This window comes from Battus philenor, unplaced genomic scaffold, assembly GCF_028537555.1.
Source record: "Battus philenor isolate CCGP_79_NKW_IND1 unplaced genomic scaffold, ilBatPhil1.0.hap1 SCAF_10, whole genome shotgun sequence".
Taxonomy (NCBI): Eukaryota; Metazoa; Arthropoda; class Insecta; order Lepidoptera; family Papilionidae; genus Battus; species Battus philenor.
Genome location: NW_027181662.1, coordinates 4,877,357 through 4,890,562, shown reverse-complemented (window position 1 = coordinate 4,890,562; position 13,206 = coordinate 4,877,357). Strand labels below are relative to the sequence as shown.

The 13,206-nt window shown below is 33.3% G+C and overlaps 1 protein-coding gene across 1 annotated transcript in view; it reads left to right on the top strand.

Moving 5' to 3' along the window:
• The window catches only part of CASK (peripheral plasma membrane protein CASK), a 163,362-nt gene extending 152,703 nt beyond the window's left edge, over nucleotides 1-10,659 (top strand). The window contains exons 14-22 of the mRNA XM_068771206.1: nucleotides 363-431; nucleotides 1,604-1,702; nucleotides 2,530-2,668; nucleotides 3,870-3,914; nucleotides 4,909-5,028; nucleotides 5,732-5,842; nucleotides 6,823-6,930; nucleotides 8,271-8,446; nucleotides 8,813-10,659. Of these exons, the coding sequence (XP_068627307.1) occupies nucleotides 363-431; nucleotides 1,604-1,702; nucleotides 2,530-2,668; nucleotides 3,870-3,914; nucleotides 4,909-5,028; nucleotides 5,732-5,842; nucleotides 6,823-6,930; nucleotides 8,271-8,446; nucleotides 8,813-8,992 (1,047 nt within the window). The 3' untranslated portion in view covers nucleotides 8,993-10,659. The remainder of the gene's footprint in view (nucleotides 1-362; nucleotides 432-1,603; nucleotides 1,703-2,529; nucleotides 2,669-3,869; nucleotides 3,915-4,908; nucleotides 5,029-5,731; nucleotides 5,843-6,822; nucleotides 6,931-8,270; nucleotides 8,447-8,812) is intronic.
• The last annotated feature ends 2,547 nt before the right edge of the window (nucleotides 10,660-13,206 follow it).

Genomic DNA, 13,206 nt, shown 5'->3' with positions numbered 1-13,206 from the left:
AGGTATATACACAGCATTTTGCATGCATATACATGCATATCTGACCGTTACTATATAATATTATTGAATATAATCTTCATTAAAAGGAACTACACATAGTTTCCGTTCAGATGATAATTTTAAATCGTCAATTTAAAAAAATCCTTTTTTTTTAATGTATGTATGTCTTTATATTTTATTCTCCGGTTACTTCGTCATTTTATTCGAAAAGTAAACACCAACTCAATTTAAGGATTATTATAAACAAAATGCATATCTGATTATAAGAATATTTTTAGTAGATTATGTGAATATTATCCGTTATGGAAGATTGCATGGGTAAATTGAATGTGCTACAATCGTTTCGGTGGGACACCTTACAGCGCGAAGCCCGAGGCTCCGTGACCTTCAAGATCGTGCCATCGTATCGCTCCGCCCCGCCGCCCTGCGAGGTAATCAAACTTCTGCCCTATAATCCCGGTAAACTGTTTTGAAACCCCTAGAGAGCTGAGTGTTAACTGAATGCTTTTTTTTTCAATCGCAAACTCCTTTGAACTGAAACAACTTGACGATGCTCATAACTAGTACTAAATAATCTTGTATGGATTTATTTGAATGTTCGAAACTAGTGGTGTGATACTTACGCTTGCTTCCGACAACTAACAGATGAAACTTTGACCGTAGAGAATACAAAGAGTCGACAAGCGCACATAAATATCAACTGCTAAATGCTTGTCCTGAAAGCATTATTAAATCGAATTGGTGATAATAAAAGTGAAATAAAATTTTTATTTTTCCCTCCTAACTAGCTATTCCGGATAAAGCCCTCGCCCGTGCTAGTAAGTAGCTGGAACCAGTGCAGTCGCTACGTTATTTTATGTTGTCACAAACTTTATGTTATGTTGTGTTGTTCACGTCGCCCGGGCATGGCTGCGCGTCCCCGAGACCTTCGTTTCTGTGCGCTTGTTGTTCTTATCATGGCTTCATTCAGTCATTAGATACTACTCGTTCATCTCTGGCGACAGATGTGTTTCTTTTTATCGCATCCTCTTCAAATTTACGCATTGCATAGAAAAACTAGTGAAACATTTTATTGTGATTCCTATAATCAGTACATATACATTGTGATGTATTACATTAACTATCTTGTTTGTGAGCTTTTAGTACTCTATAGTTATAGACCAGGAGGGGCCAACCTGCGGCGCGACAACCACATGCGTCTCATTGAACAATTATTTGTGCCTCAGTAAATGCAGCCGAGTTCACTTTTCACTTTTGTTTCATTGAAAATAAAAACTATTATTCTTTCTTTTGATTTTCAAAACTATTTTCAAATTAACGCAACTTTGCAATAAACATAGTTAATGTCCAATAAATACATTTTTTACATATCTAAAAATACATGTTTAATTACGGCTCGCAAAATTTTATAAATTTTGGGCAGATTGGTCACCCCTGTTATACTAGACTACTCATTGATTGGAATGTGGTATTATGTAGATTAAAAATATTTACGACACAAATACTGTCGGCTAATATACATTTGAGTACATTATATTATTATTTATAGATTCATATCGTTTTGAAAAACAAGGGCTGTTTTTAAATAAAATAACATTTTTAGATATTCGTGAGAGCGCAATTTGATTATGATCCTCTCGAAGATGACTTGATCCCTTGCGCTCAGGCGGGGATAGCCTTCAACACCGGCGATATCCTACAGGTATGTGAAATAGATTAACAATAAACCTTATTGTTATACTACACAAATTGACGTACAATTTATACGTGCCGTACAAAATACTTGTCAATTTTAGGGACTAGATCGCGTGAAAAAAAATTAATTCGCTAGTTAAGAAAATATATCAATCTCTTATAAGATAGTTAAGAATACCAGATCTTCACATAATAAAGTTTATAACGAAGAGTTTTATTTAGTTATTGTATAATTAATTATTATTAATGTTACCGTACGTCGGACGATGTTGCGTTTTCTCGTTAAATATGATACAATTTAAAATTCATCAAGTTTCTTATATTTACCATAAAAACTATATCGACATTGTTGTGTGTAGACTTTGTAAATAAAATAACACGTAAATTGTTTGTTTTATTAGACAATAACAAATGAATGTAAAACAAGTATTTGTAAGAATAGCCACTGATGTTCGAACAAACGTTATAGTATTATTGTGTCACTATTTTATTGGTCAGATAATTAAATCACTAAATAATAAAAAAAATCAAATAAATGGCACTAATCTATAATAAGTCTAATATTTTTTAATAATTATAGGCACTTTCTTATTTGTGAATCTCATCTACTAGAATTTAGGGGAAAATTTTATTGTAGACGGGTTTGTACACGTTCAGAAATTTTTGTCCTTGGGCATGACCGTTGCATTTGAAAATATGCCTTCAATTGGTGACTGTAAACTTGTCTTTATAACACACATTATATTTGTTACAGGGCTTAGCTAAACTATTAAACTCTAATGCCTGCATTCGCAAAGGAACTGTACATAGTTATGTGTTGTGTTGTATCTTCAGATAATTAGTAAGGATGACTCACACTGGTGGCAAGCGCGTAAAGACGCCGCAGGCGGTTCCGCCGGTCTCGTGCCCAGCCCCGAGCTGCAGGAGTGGCGAGCTGCGTGCGCGGCTGCAGAACGCTCCAACGCTGATCAAGGTACCGCATCTATAACACGCTGTACTGGTGTTCCAAATTAAACGCAAGCTGAATTTGGAGATCCCTCTATTTGTGCAAATGTTATATTTCGAACATTTAAATCCTCGTATAGCCAATTTTAATTATTTAAAATTACATGGATTACAATATATATTCGTGTAATTTTATATGGTTAATACGACCCTTTGTGTGTTGAACGGTGTTGCTGTTAGAAAATATACCATCGTGTGAATTTATTTAGATGCTTGATGTTTTTTAAGTCATCAGTTTCGCATAGCTTAGACTTTTGTCATTAACATTGTGTGTTTATGTTTCAATTGTCATTGGATCTGCAGTCGGTACGTATTTTTCATTTCGTATTCTAAATCAAACTACCTCCCTGAAGAATCGCTTATCCAGAAATAGATGTTACGACATCTAATCCGTTTGTGCATGGTATTGCCATAAACTTGAGAGAAAATCTGCGAGGAAAATTGATTTGAATAATGACGCTAAAGCTATACAGTAGATATGAAATATTTGCTACTATACATTAGCAAGTACCTATGCTAACTTAAGATATTTGATACGTAATTGAAGAGAGGGAGTTTGTACAATCCCTTCATTCGCCTATTTTATTCTACTTGAGAAATGCTTTGATTTTTTTTAAAAATTAAAATCATTCACTAAATATCTTATTAATTGTTAATTAGAGAATGGCTCGACCAATTCGACTAATCCTTCTTTAAATCTAAGTATGGCTCTTAGAATTGGAAAAGGAAAGAAAAAAATTAAGAAACGTCTCTTTTCTTCTCCCGTTTCTTCATACATGAAAATAAAAATCACTGAATAACTTTACATCAATTAAAAAAACTTGGTATTTTTTTAAAAATTATATCTTGTACTATTAAGAATTATGATGTAAATATAATTAGATATTTATATTAAGTGTTTAAAAATTTTAATAAGAGGATAAATGCGTGATTTTTCGAATCATTGATTTTTAGTGATTAAAAAAAATAACATATATTAGACTATATGAAGTTTCTAGAGGAATTTCAGGAAATTCGCTATTCCCAAGTACAATGTCGCTCAAAGCATTTCTCACGTCGTAACTGCGCGTCATTCCCAATCGTATCGAAGTAGCGACCCATTCCTTGTGCCATGTTTATCCATTGCGTGTGCATGACCCGTGTTGTTTGTTGTAATGTTGTGCGGCAAGGAGCCGAGGGCTGCGTGTCGCACACAGACGGCTGCGAGAACACAGGTAAACGATTATCATTACCTTAAATTATAAAAAAAAAATATTAACCATTGTGTTGGTGACTGTACTCTACCGCTGTGACTACAGTCTGTTTGCGTTAAGAATGTAGTGAAAATATTTTTCACTAGCCCAAACTAAGCGTTGCTTTCGAAAATACGCCTTTAACTGGTAACTGTAAATATGATTTTCTAATTAGGAGAGATTTCCTTTGTTATTGTTTCCTTAACTTATACGGACTAAAGAAACTTTCGGATATGTTTACAGGGAAATATAACTCGCTAGTTTTACTCCTAGTCATATCTAATAAGTTACCTGAAAAATTTATCTTCAGGTGTCCTTAGGGTCTGAATTAAATTTTTATAACATTGATATAACTATGCATTTATCAATTATTGCTCTGTAATAACATGTTTCTGCCCCATTATCTTACGCCACTTGGATGCTATATATATCTGATCTGACTTGGGTACACTATATCTTCGTACCCTCTGGTGTTGTTGGGAGGGGAGCAGTTGTCGTTCTATAGCTCGAGAGCGAAACTTTCTGCTTTCTATAGTTTCTTCTTTCTGGCGGCCCACTTGCGTATGCGTGTCTAGTCCGTATCGTAGCTATAAAAGCTACCGAAGCCATTTATTGGCTGCCTCCTTGCTCTTGGAAGACGACACTTGTACCCTTTCGTGCTGAGAGCGTCAGATGGCGGTAAAGCAAGGCGTTATATGCCACCTTACTAACATTCAACTCTATTTACTATATTTAACTATTGTTAATGAGGCATAAAACTGAGTTCTAGAATTTATATCGTATATCTATATTTTTTTATTTATTTCTGAAGCTTATTGATTTACATATATCTAAAGTTTATTGTTAATAATCATATCTAAGATTTTTAATTCTTTATTGTCAGCCGAATGCTTTTAGGTATTTGGTTAAAACATTAGATATAATTTGATATAACTAATGTTGAAATGTACACTAAAACATGCAATACTTGTTACAGTCAATTGCTCCATATTTGGGCGTAAAAAGAAACAATCAAAGGACAAATACTTGGCGAAACACAACGCCGTGTTCGATCAACTCGATGTCGTTACATACGAGGAAGTCGTTAAACTGCCCTGTGAGTATGAAATCATGAAACCAACAATAACAATAATTTATTTGGGGATAGACATATTACAAGATACATAGTTAGTCAGCGACATAGACATGAACGAAGCAAGCCCTCGCCGAGACCTTTTGACTTTACTAACATATGAATATGTTTGTGTGGGTCGGTCTAAGAGGCCTGTCTTAGGTCAAAGGCCCTTGAAAGACCTTCACAGTCCAAATCCTTTGGACTTATATGCTTTTTAAAATAATACCATTGTGTTTTTTTTTAATATTATACCCAGACAAGAAAAATCTATCTTGGACCGAAAGAAAATGTAGCCCCTAGATTAAAATATCCTAAACTTTTATATCAAGTAAGAAAAGTTACGTTTAACAATTAATATTGCTGTAACTTCAACAAATATTACAGTTGCTGAAAAACTGTCTGATCGTTCTTGGGGATCTATTTTAAATGAAAAACAAATGTATATGTATATGCATTTCAACAAATTTCGTTTAATTACGAATATTTGTTAAACTACATAGTTACCAATAAACATTTAATCAAATATATTAACCAACAACGACAACTACTCTAACAACTTTGCATCTGTGAATAATAAAATAAACTATTTTTAATAAATAGAAAAACTGTTATTTAATAAATTTTAAGCATATATGAATTTACATGTTTAACAATGAAGCCTTTTGAATTAAATCAACATTTCCAGCTTTCCAAAGGAAAACTATAGTCCTACTGGGGGCTCACGGCGTAGGTCGGCGACACATTAAGAACACTCTTATAGCGCGCCACCCCGATCAGTACGCGTACCCAATACCACGTGAGTAACGGATCTATTATTGTTTCTTACTTATTTGTAAAAAAAGGCAAGCCTTTTGTGCTTTAATCTACGGTCAAATCTATATAAGGAAACCCTTTTACCTGAGACGGTAATTTGATGGTGTCTGATAATTCATAGTACAAGAAAGGCGTGAGATGAGGCCAGTAATTTCTTTAACTAAAGAATTTCCAAAGTAACGAGTCGAGCACTTATCGAATATTATATTTAAAAATATATGTAAAACTTCGAAGAGAACCATGTAGGCGGTAGATAAATAGATATTGATTTATTACTTGATTTCAATTTCAAGTTGGCACCGTTAAATATGAATGCATAATGCTAATGCTTAGAACTAGTTCTCGCATGGAAAGCTTTAGAGCTTTCAGTGCAGTCTTATAAAATGTAAATGATGTGGAAAAAATTTAAAAATTATTATGCAATATACTTAAAAAAAAAATATTAAAAAAGAACTTGCCAATAAATCATATTACAGAGTAAAGGAGTTATTAATTGTGATTATCAGGAATGAATTGCTATACTAACAACATATACACAGTGAGAATATTCTGAAATTGGTCATAAAAGAACCACGTTTGAGTATGTAAGTGGGCTCTTCTTACATCCGGACGCGGAAATGTCGGTACTTTAAGTTGAAAGATACCATTACAAGGAAGCTCAATCTGATTCTTGATTCTACGAAATTGTGTCCTTCTGACATTCTTTTAATGGCGTACATAAGTTATCACTGTCAATGATCCTACGTGGATGATAAAATAGGAGGTGCCTGAGTTCTAGAATTTGATGTAAGACTGTTTAAGGAGAACTTTGCCACTTCAGAACCTAAAGTAGTTAATGAGAAGAGGCCCAAACTAACAACAAAAATATACCCATGTACAACATTGATGTAACAAACGAACAAGTTAAAATGTAAGCCTTATTGTAGACCTGTAAAATTCAGAAGTTCATTGTTTTATTTTCAGACACGACTCGCCCGCCCAGGCCTGACGAGGAGAACGGTCGACACTACTACTTTGTGTCGCACGAAGAAATGATGACGGATATAGCGGCCAACGAATACTTGGAATATGGTAAGATATTAATTGATTTTTTTAATGTTCATTATACTAAAAGTTATAAAAAACAACCTTTCAAGTTTTACAAAATTTCACGTATTGAGTAACTGTCCAAGTCGAGGTCACCGGGTAAATTACTGGTGGCCCCCATGAAGCATCTGCACAAGCAATCTATCATTTCGGCCGCCTCCCGATCCCATGAATTATCGTGTCCCTTTGGAAACTAGACTCGGGTTCTTATCTATACTTCTAATCGGGAGTTCTCCGATTTCATAAACGGATTATATATGTATCGGCCTGGCCTCGACGAAAGGCCTACGGCATGACCTATCACTCGCAGAGCGCTGAACCTTGGATAGCGTACTTGATCAATAGTCGTCTGATTATAATGATTACTATTTCGAAAAGCATTAGCGCTGTAAGAACTGGCGGAAAAACACCAGCAACATTTTTGTCTCTGGTCGATGAAATCCCGCATGGAACGTGGAGATAACTCGCGTAAGCTGCTGTCCGTACCCGGAAGCGAGGACGGCATAGCCTTGTCTAACTACGTTAGGAATTTACATTAAGCTATGCTCATTGTGTCGTTATCAGTTTATTTGTTGAGTTCGAATAGTTTACTTGTGTGTCACCGGCCACCAGGCAGTATATTAGCGGACTTGGGCATGAGATTGCAGAGTCGAAGTTATATGATATTGCTTCGATATTAGTCTGATAATTATAGCTATTGCAGGTAATCTGAGTCTAGGCCTCCTATGATGTATGACGGCGCTTTTTTATCGATGACGTCTTAAATTATCTCGAACGCCATTTTGTAACGATTATCTTAAACTTCGTACGCAGCGACATAAAAAAAAGTGTCTGTGCCTTATTACACATTATTTAGGAAAAAAACTGGAAAAATAAGCTTGCAACACCAAAGTTTTCGTTTAGATTATGTTAATTCATCTTTTTTGGGACACGGTCTGCTTCTGTAATAAAATTTTTAAAGCAAATTTAAGCCAATATCAATAAAGCATAATATTTTATTAAATAATATATGAACACATACAAATAGATAAACATGCCAGGGATTAGTATCGTGCTAATTTTTCTAGTGACAACTAGACAATTATAGACAAAAAATGTAAATTGACGTTAAAAGAGTAACAATCGAATTCCTTGTCAGGTTCTTCTCGATAAAATCAAATTCCGACCCTGGTAGTAGTCTAGGTATACAAACATTTAAATTTACGGTATATCAATGTCTTTACTTTTCAAGCGATAACAAGAGTCTATTCGAAGGAATAAATATTTGTTATATTGTATGTTTCATTACGCATCAACGCTAATGATTTAATTTCATTCCATTGCAGGTACTCACGAAGACGCGATGTACGGCACGAAGCTAGAGACGATTCGGCGCATTCACGCCGAACGCCGCGTCGCGATATTGGACGTTGAGCCGCAGGCGCTGAAGGTTCTACGCTCTGCAGAGTTCGCGCCCTACGTCGTGTTCGTGGCCGCGCCGCCTCTCAACAACGTGGCAGACGTGAGTAAACTCAACCGCCTGTTATTCTCATAACAACTTATAAGTTCGGTTCTCAATTCTCCGATCTGGATCTATCTTCCCGGCTTTTGTAGCGTTTTTTTTTTTAGTAAAATTTTTAAATGTATTGAGTTTAAAAGAAGAAAAATATTCTTAACCTAATGTCTTCTAAATATATTATCAAACATATACAATGACTATAAAAAAAACGTGTTTGTGGGGATACCTAGTTTGAGATTATTAATGAATATTAGACAACAATGTAATATTGGTATAAATATCTATTTTGTAATATACAAAAAGGTTGGGAACTTATGGTGTAGCTTGACATGTTAACAAGTGATATTAGAAGACTTTTGTGGTCGACAGTACGACGGGTCGCTGGAGGTGCTGGTGCGCGAATCGGAGCAGCTGCGACGCACGTACGGCCACCACTTCGACCTGTGCATCGTCAATAACGACATCGACGACACTCTGGCGCAGCTGGAAGCTGCTCTTGCCCGCCTGCGCACCGCGCCGCAGTGGGTGCCCGTCGCCTGGGTCTACTGACCGACCACCGACTGCTACCTTTAAGCAGGTTACATCTTCACGTGCACCCGCACTTTCATTTTGACCTATTTCAGCTGGGCGAAACTCTACCGCATTTCCCTTTTCATGTCTCCCGGAATCAAGAACTATTTTAGGGATTCACTAATCGAACCTGGATTTTAGAGATCGCTCAGTCCTCATTTTGAACTAAATTAGGTAATCAACTGCTGCTATTCCATGGCGATCACACGTGAATGAGAAATGCTTTACATCGATTTTTATTTTGCTTTGCAATTTATTGATATATTTTGTATTGATTACACAGACAAATTATTTTAAAATTAAATGCTTTAGAATATTTATGCTTATTCAAACTCCTGGAGAATCCAGCTACCAAGAAATGCAGATCGTGCGATATCCATAAAGCTCGGGTTTCACGGCTGCTTAGCCCTCGTATTGAAATAAGTTTTCTAGATTCCGCTAATCCGCATTAACGATCATACGTGTGAGAGAATAATTTTGTTTAAGTCAATCTTTTCAAGAAATCTCAGAAACCCAAATATTACTGGGTGATCTCCGAGTTACCCCAGTTTCAAATGCTTAGCACGCCCGACAACCTAAGCGCAGTTATATATTGCATAATGTATTCTGTGTTCACTTCTACCAAAAGTGATAGAAAATTCAGTGTCATTTCGTTTCAGTCGTTCAGTGCTTTTAGGAACTGATAACCAGCTGCCGGCAGCTGGTTATCAGTTCCTAAAAGACATACAGATATCATACAAATAAATCGTATGACGTTAGTTTCACGTTATTCATTTGCAATCTTGTAGCATTTATTTACGTTGCAATTTTTTCATTATTTACGTCATTAATTAATTGCGTTTCTGTGGAATGATTGATTATAATTATTCATGAAATTTTAAATAAAATTGTTAAATGTCTCATTAGCAAATGATTTTCTATATTGATGATATGATTGGGATGGATATTTGAAAAAAAAAGTTAATTTACATATCATTTGATGCGAAAAATGAGTTGAATCTTTTGTAAATGTAAAGTGATAAAAAATTATAAAAACATGGTGCGCATTTAATTATAAAGATGGCAGAGAGTAAACAATTCAACAGAAACGCAATTAAAGTTAATATACATGAATGTATAATTGATTTAAAATTTACTTCTACACATGACCATTTCGTATATACTTATCGACTTTACATGATATACAAATTGACTTTAACAATTAAATTAATTAGCAATCTCAATACCGAGATGTATAATTAGGAGCTCAAAACAATTTATTCTTTACATATAGGAATTTAGGAAATGTAGGATTTCGTATTATCTCTACTCGATAATTGATTTTGGTAAAGTTTAAACACTACCAATCGTTTACTCTAAGTGGTATTGGCTAAGGTCACATAAAAATACACATATTTAAAATAATCGATCGGGGCGTTATAGTGGAAATTGCATATCTAGACAAATCCGACGGTGTCGATCTTACCAAAAAATCGTTTGGTTGAGGAGTTCAATAATTTAGGATCAGTATAAATATTAACTATTAACGTAATGTGAAAAAAAATAAACTTTAAAAATATATTGTTAGTTACAATACAAGGAACACCATCCTGTGATTTGTTTTAACTATCTTATGCACGGATGGTGAAATGTTTTGTATCACTAGATCCAACACAATACAAAATTATATATACAATAATTTATGGGTATTGTAATACCTTTCCCTCCTATTGAAAAAAGTATATATAATTACATAAACAATATCATAATGTTACATTTTATGCATAGATTTTATTTGAAATACAGTACAATTTTGAAAGGACAAAAGTTACAATAATTGAGAAATAAATAGTATTTATAATATATTTAATTTAATGGATGTGATATATCTTTCTTTCGTTGTTACTAACTTTGTTCGCAACAAAAAATAAAAGAATAATTGCGTGAGTATTTGAAACGTAATCGCTCAATATAATCTGTGCCAAAATTAATTGCGTTTCTTTTTTTAATACTCTATCGAACACCATACGGCAAAACAGTTAAATAGTTTTTTTTGCAAAGATGCAGTAGACAATACGTGATAAGACAACCTGTTTATTGTAGTTAAAACTGTGTATCTTTCTTGAGAACATGCGCGGTATAATTCATACAGAAGCAGAGAGATAAATAGATAGTATATTCATAATTAGTCCATGTCTTTGAACGGCACGAAACTAGTTTTGTTGAAATCATTTCATAAACAACTAGTCGACTTAAAAACAAGATAAAATATACATTATAGTTAGTTAATTTATGAATATCTCATAAATAAAATTAAAAAATACATGTGAATAAAGATGTCAGTTTCATCTTACTTATTATACATCTGTGTTTCGTGGTCGGACGAGAATGTATTAAGTATTTCACAGGTTTAGAATACACAGGGTTGCAAGGATCACTGTAGCGTTTTCCTCTTAATAGTACATAAAACTGTGGCTGTATATGTTCGTACTTAAATTTGCCGCAGTATAAAAAAAACATTAACATAGATTTTTCAAAACATTATCCTGTATTTGCCGGACAGAGTTATTAATAAATGCAAAGCTTACCTTGTTTGTGAGCTATAAAATCGTAAGGATGTGTTTACAGGGGAACAAAATGTCAGCTTATAACGATCGAAAAAAATACTACTGGTGTTGTTTTAGCGCCTAAAATTAAGTAAAAAAATAATTATCATGTGACCGTGAATCAAGATTGTGACAAAATATTGTCGCCTGCCAACACTTACTAAAGAATCGGGTAAAAGAGCCAATTCTTTTCGGCGAATACAGTATAGTAACAAAGCTAATGTAGCTAAATAGTTTTCAGTTGCCACTGTAAACTTATCGAATTATTTTCAATATCTCCTTATCAGTATTTTCCCTACCTCCAAATACTACCATAAAGTTACTCCTTCAAGGCGACAGCAGCACTTTTGTTATTATACCAATATTTAATGTGCAAAATATTCGAACACGATATACAAGTTGACATAAATTGTTTAAATATAATTTTGTTTATACATTCGTTTACAAATTCTAAAAGTCAACTATTTAAAATTCTTTTATTTTAATTCACACTCCACGCGGTCGCCTTTTGGAATAAATAATTTTAACCGCATACATGCAAGTGCATTGCATTCCTGTACAGATTATTAATAGGAGTAGATGAATTTTATTCTGTAATCATCACAATTTCAATGTATTCAAGTACATTTATTATATAGGGTTAAGGTTTTGGGATTTTTTAAACCGTTTTGTTAAAATCATTGGTTGAATTTTTGTTTCTATTTTAATATCTTATTGAAATTACCTTTGCTCAAAAATGTCGTTACGGTTTATTCCATTTACCATAGAGAAAAATTTATAAACGTATTTTTTTTTACTTTAGATAGGTTTCGTTAATCATGTTGTTTCATTATATTGTTCTTGTTTTGTTTTTATTTTATTTATTTATTTCTAACAAGCCATGAACATATTTCTGATCGTTATCGTTTAATATCTCTATGATTGTGTTATAATAAATTTTTCTCTACCATTCGCGATTATAGGGTATGATTGTACGTAGTTACTATAATTATAAAATTCTTGGATCTAACTCATAGAATAGTTTATTGACTTGTGTAATGGTGTGAGTGTAGCACGTTTATAATATATAAGTATGTAAATTATAATATCTATATGAATACTTGTGGTGGCATATATTTTTTTTTTATAGAGTTTAATAAATTAATTTCACTAAGCCATTCTAAATTACAAAGGCGTTGTTGCTTAAAGCTTTTGATTTATAAGCGATGAGAATATGTGCAAAAAATTATTTAATTTTTTTAAAATTTTCATATTTCAAATATTGTATGACATTATCTATTATTGTTAATATTTTTCAAATACAGTAATTATTTATCACTAATAGATAAGCTCGAATGTTTTATTGCTAGATGAGATTATTTTAAATGTATTAATTGTTAATTCTTGAGTCTCGCTGACTAAAAATAATCTTTTTGAGATGTGCTTTAAAATTATATAAATTTTTCTTTTGAATAGTATTTGAGCTTTTCAAGGAACGAAAGCATGTTGAGAAAGTCTTAATACATTTATTATACATTATTAATATTATTATATCTATCGGAATAGTATTTTCAATGTTAATCATCAAAAAATTTATTAACCTCACCCACAACATTCCATTAATGTTTA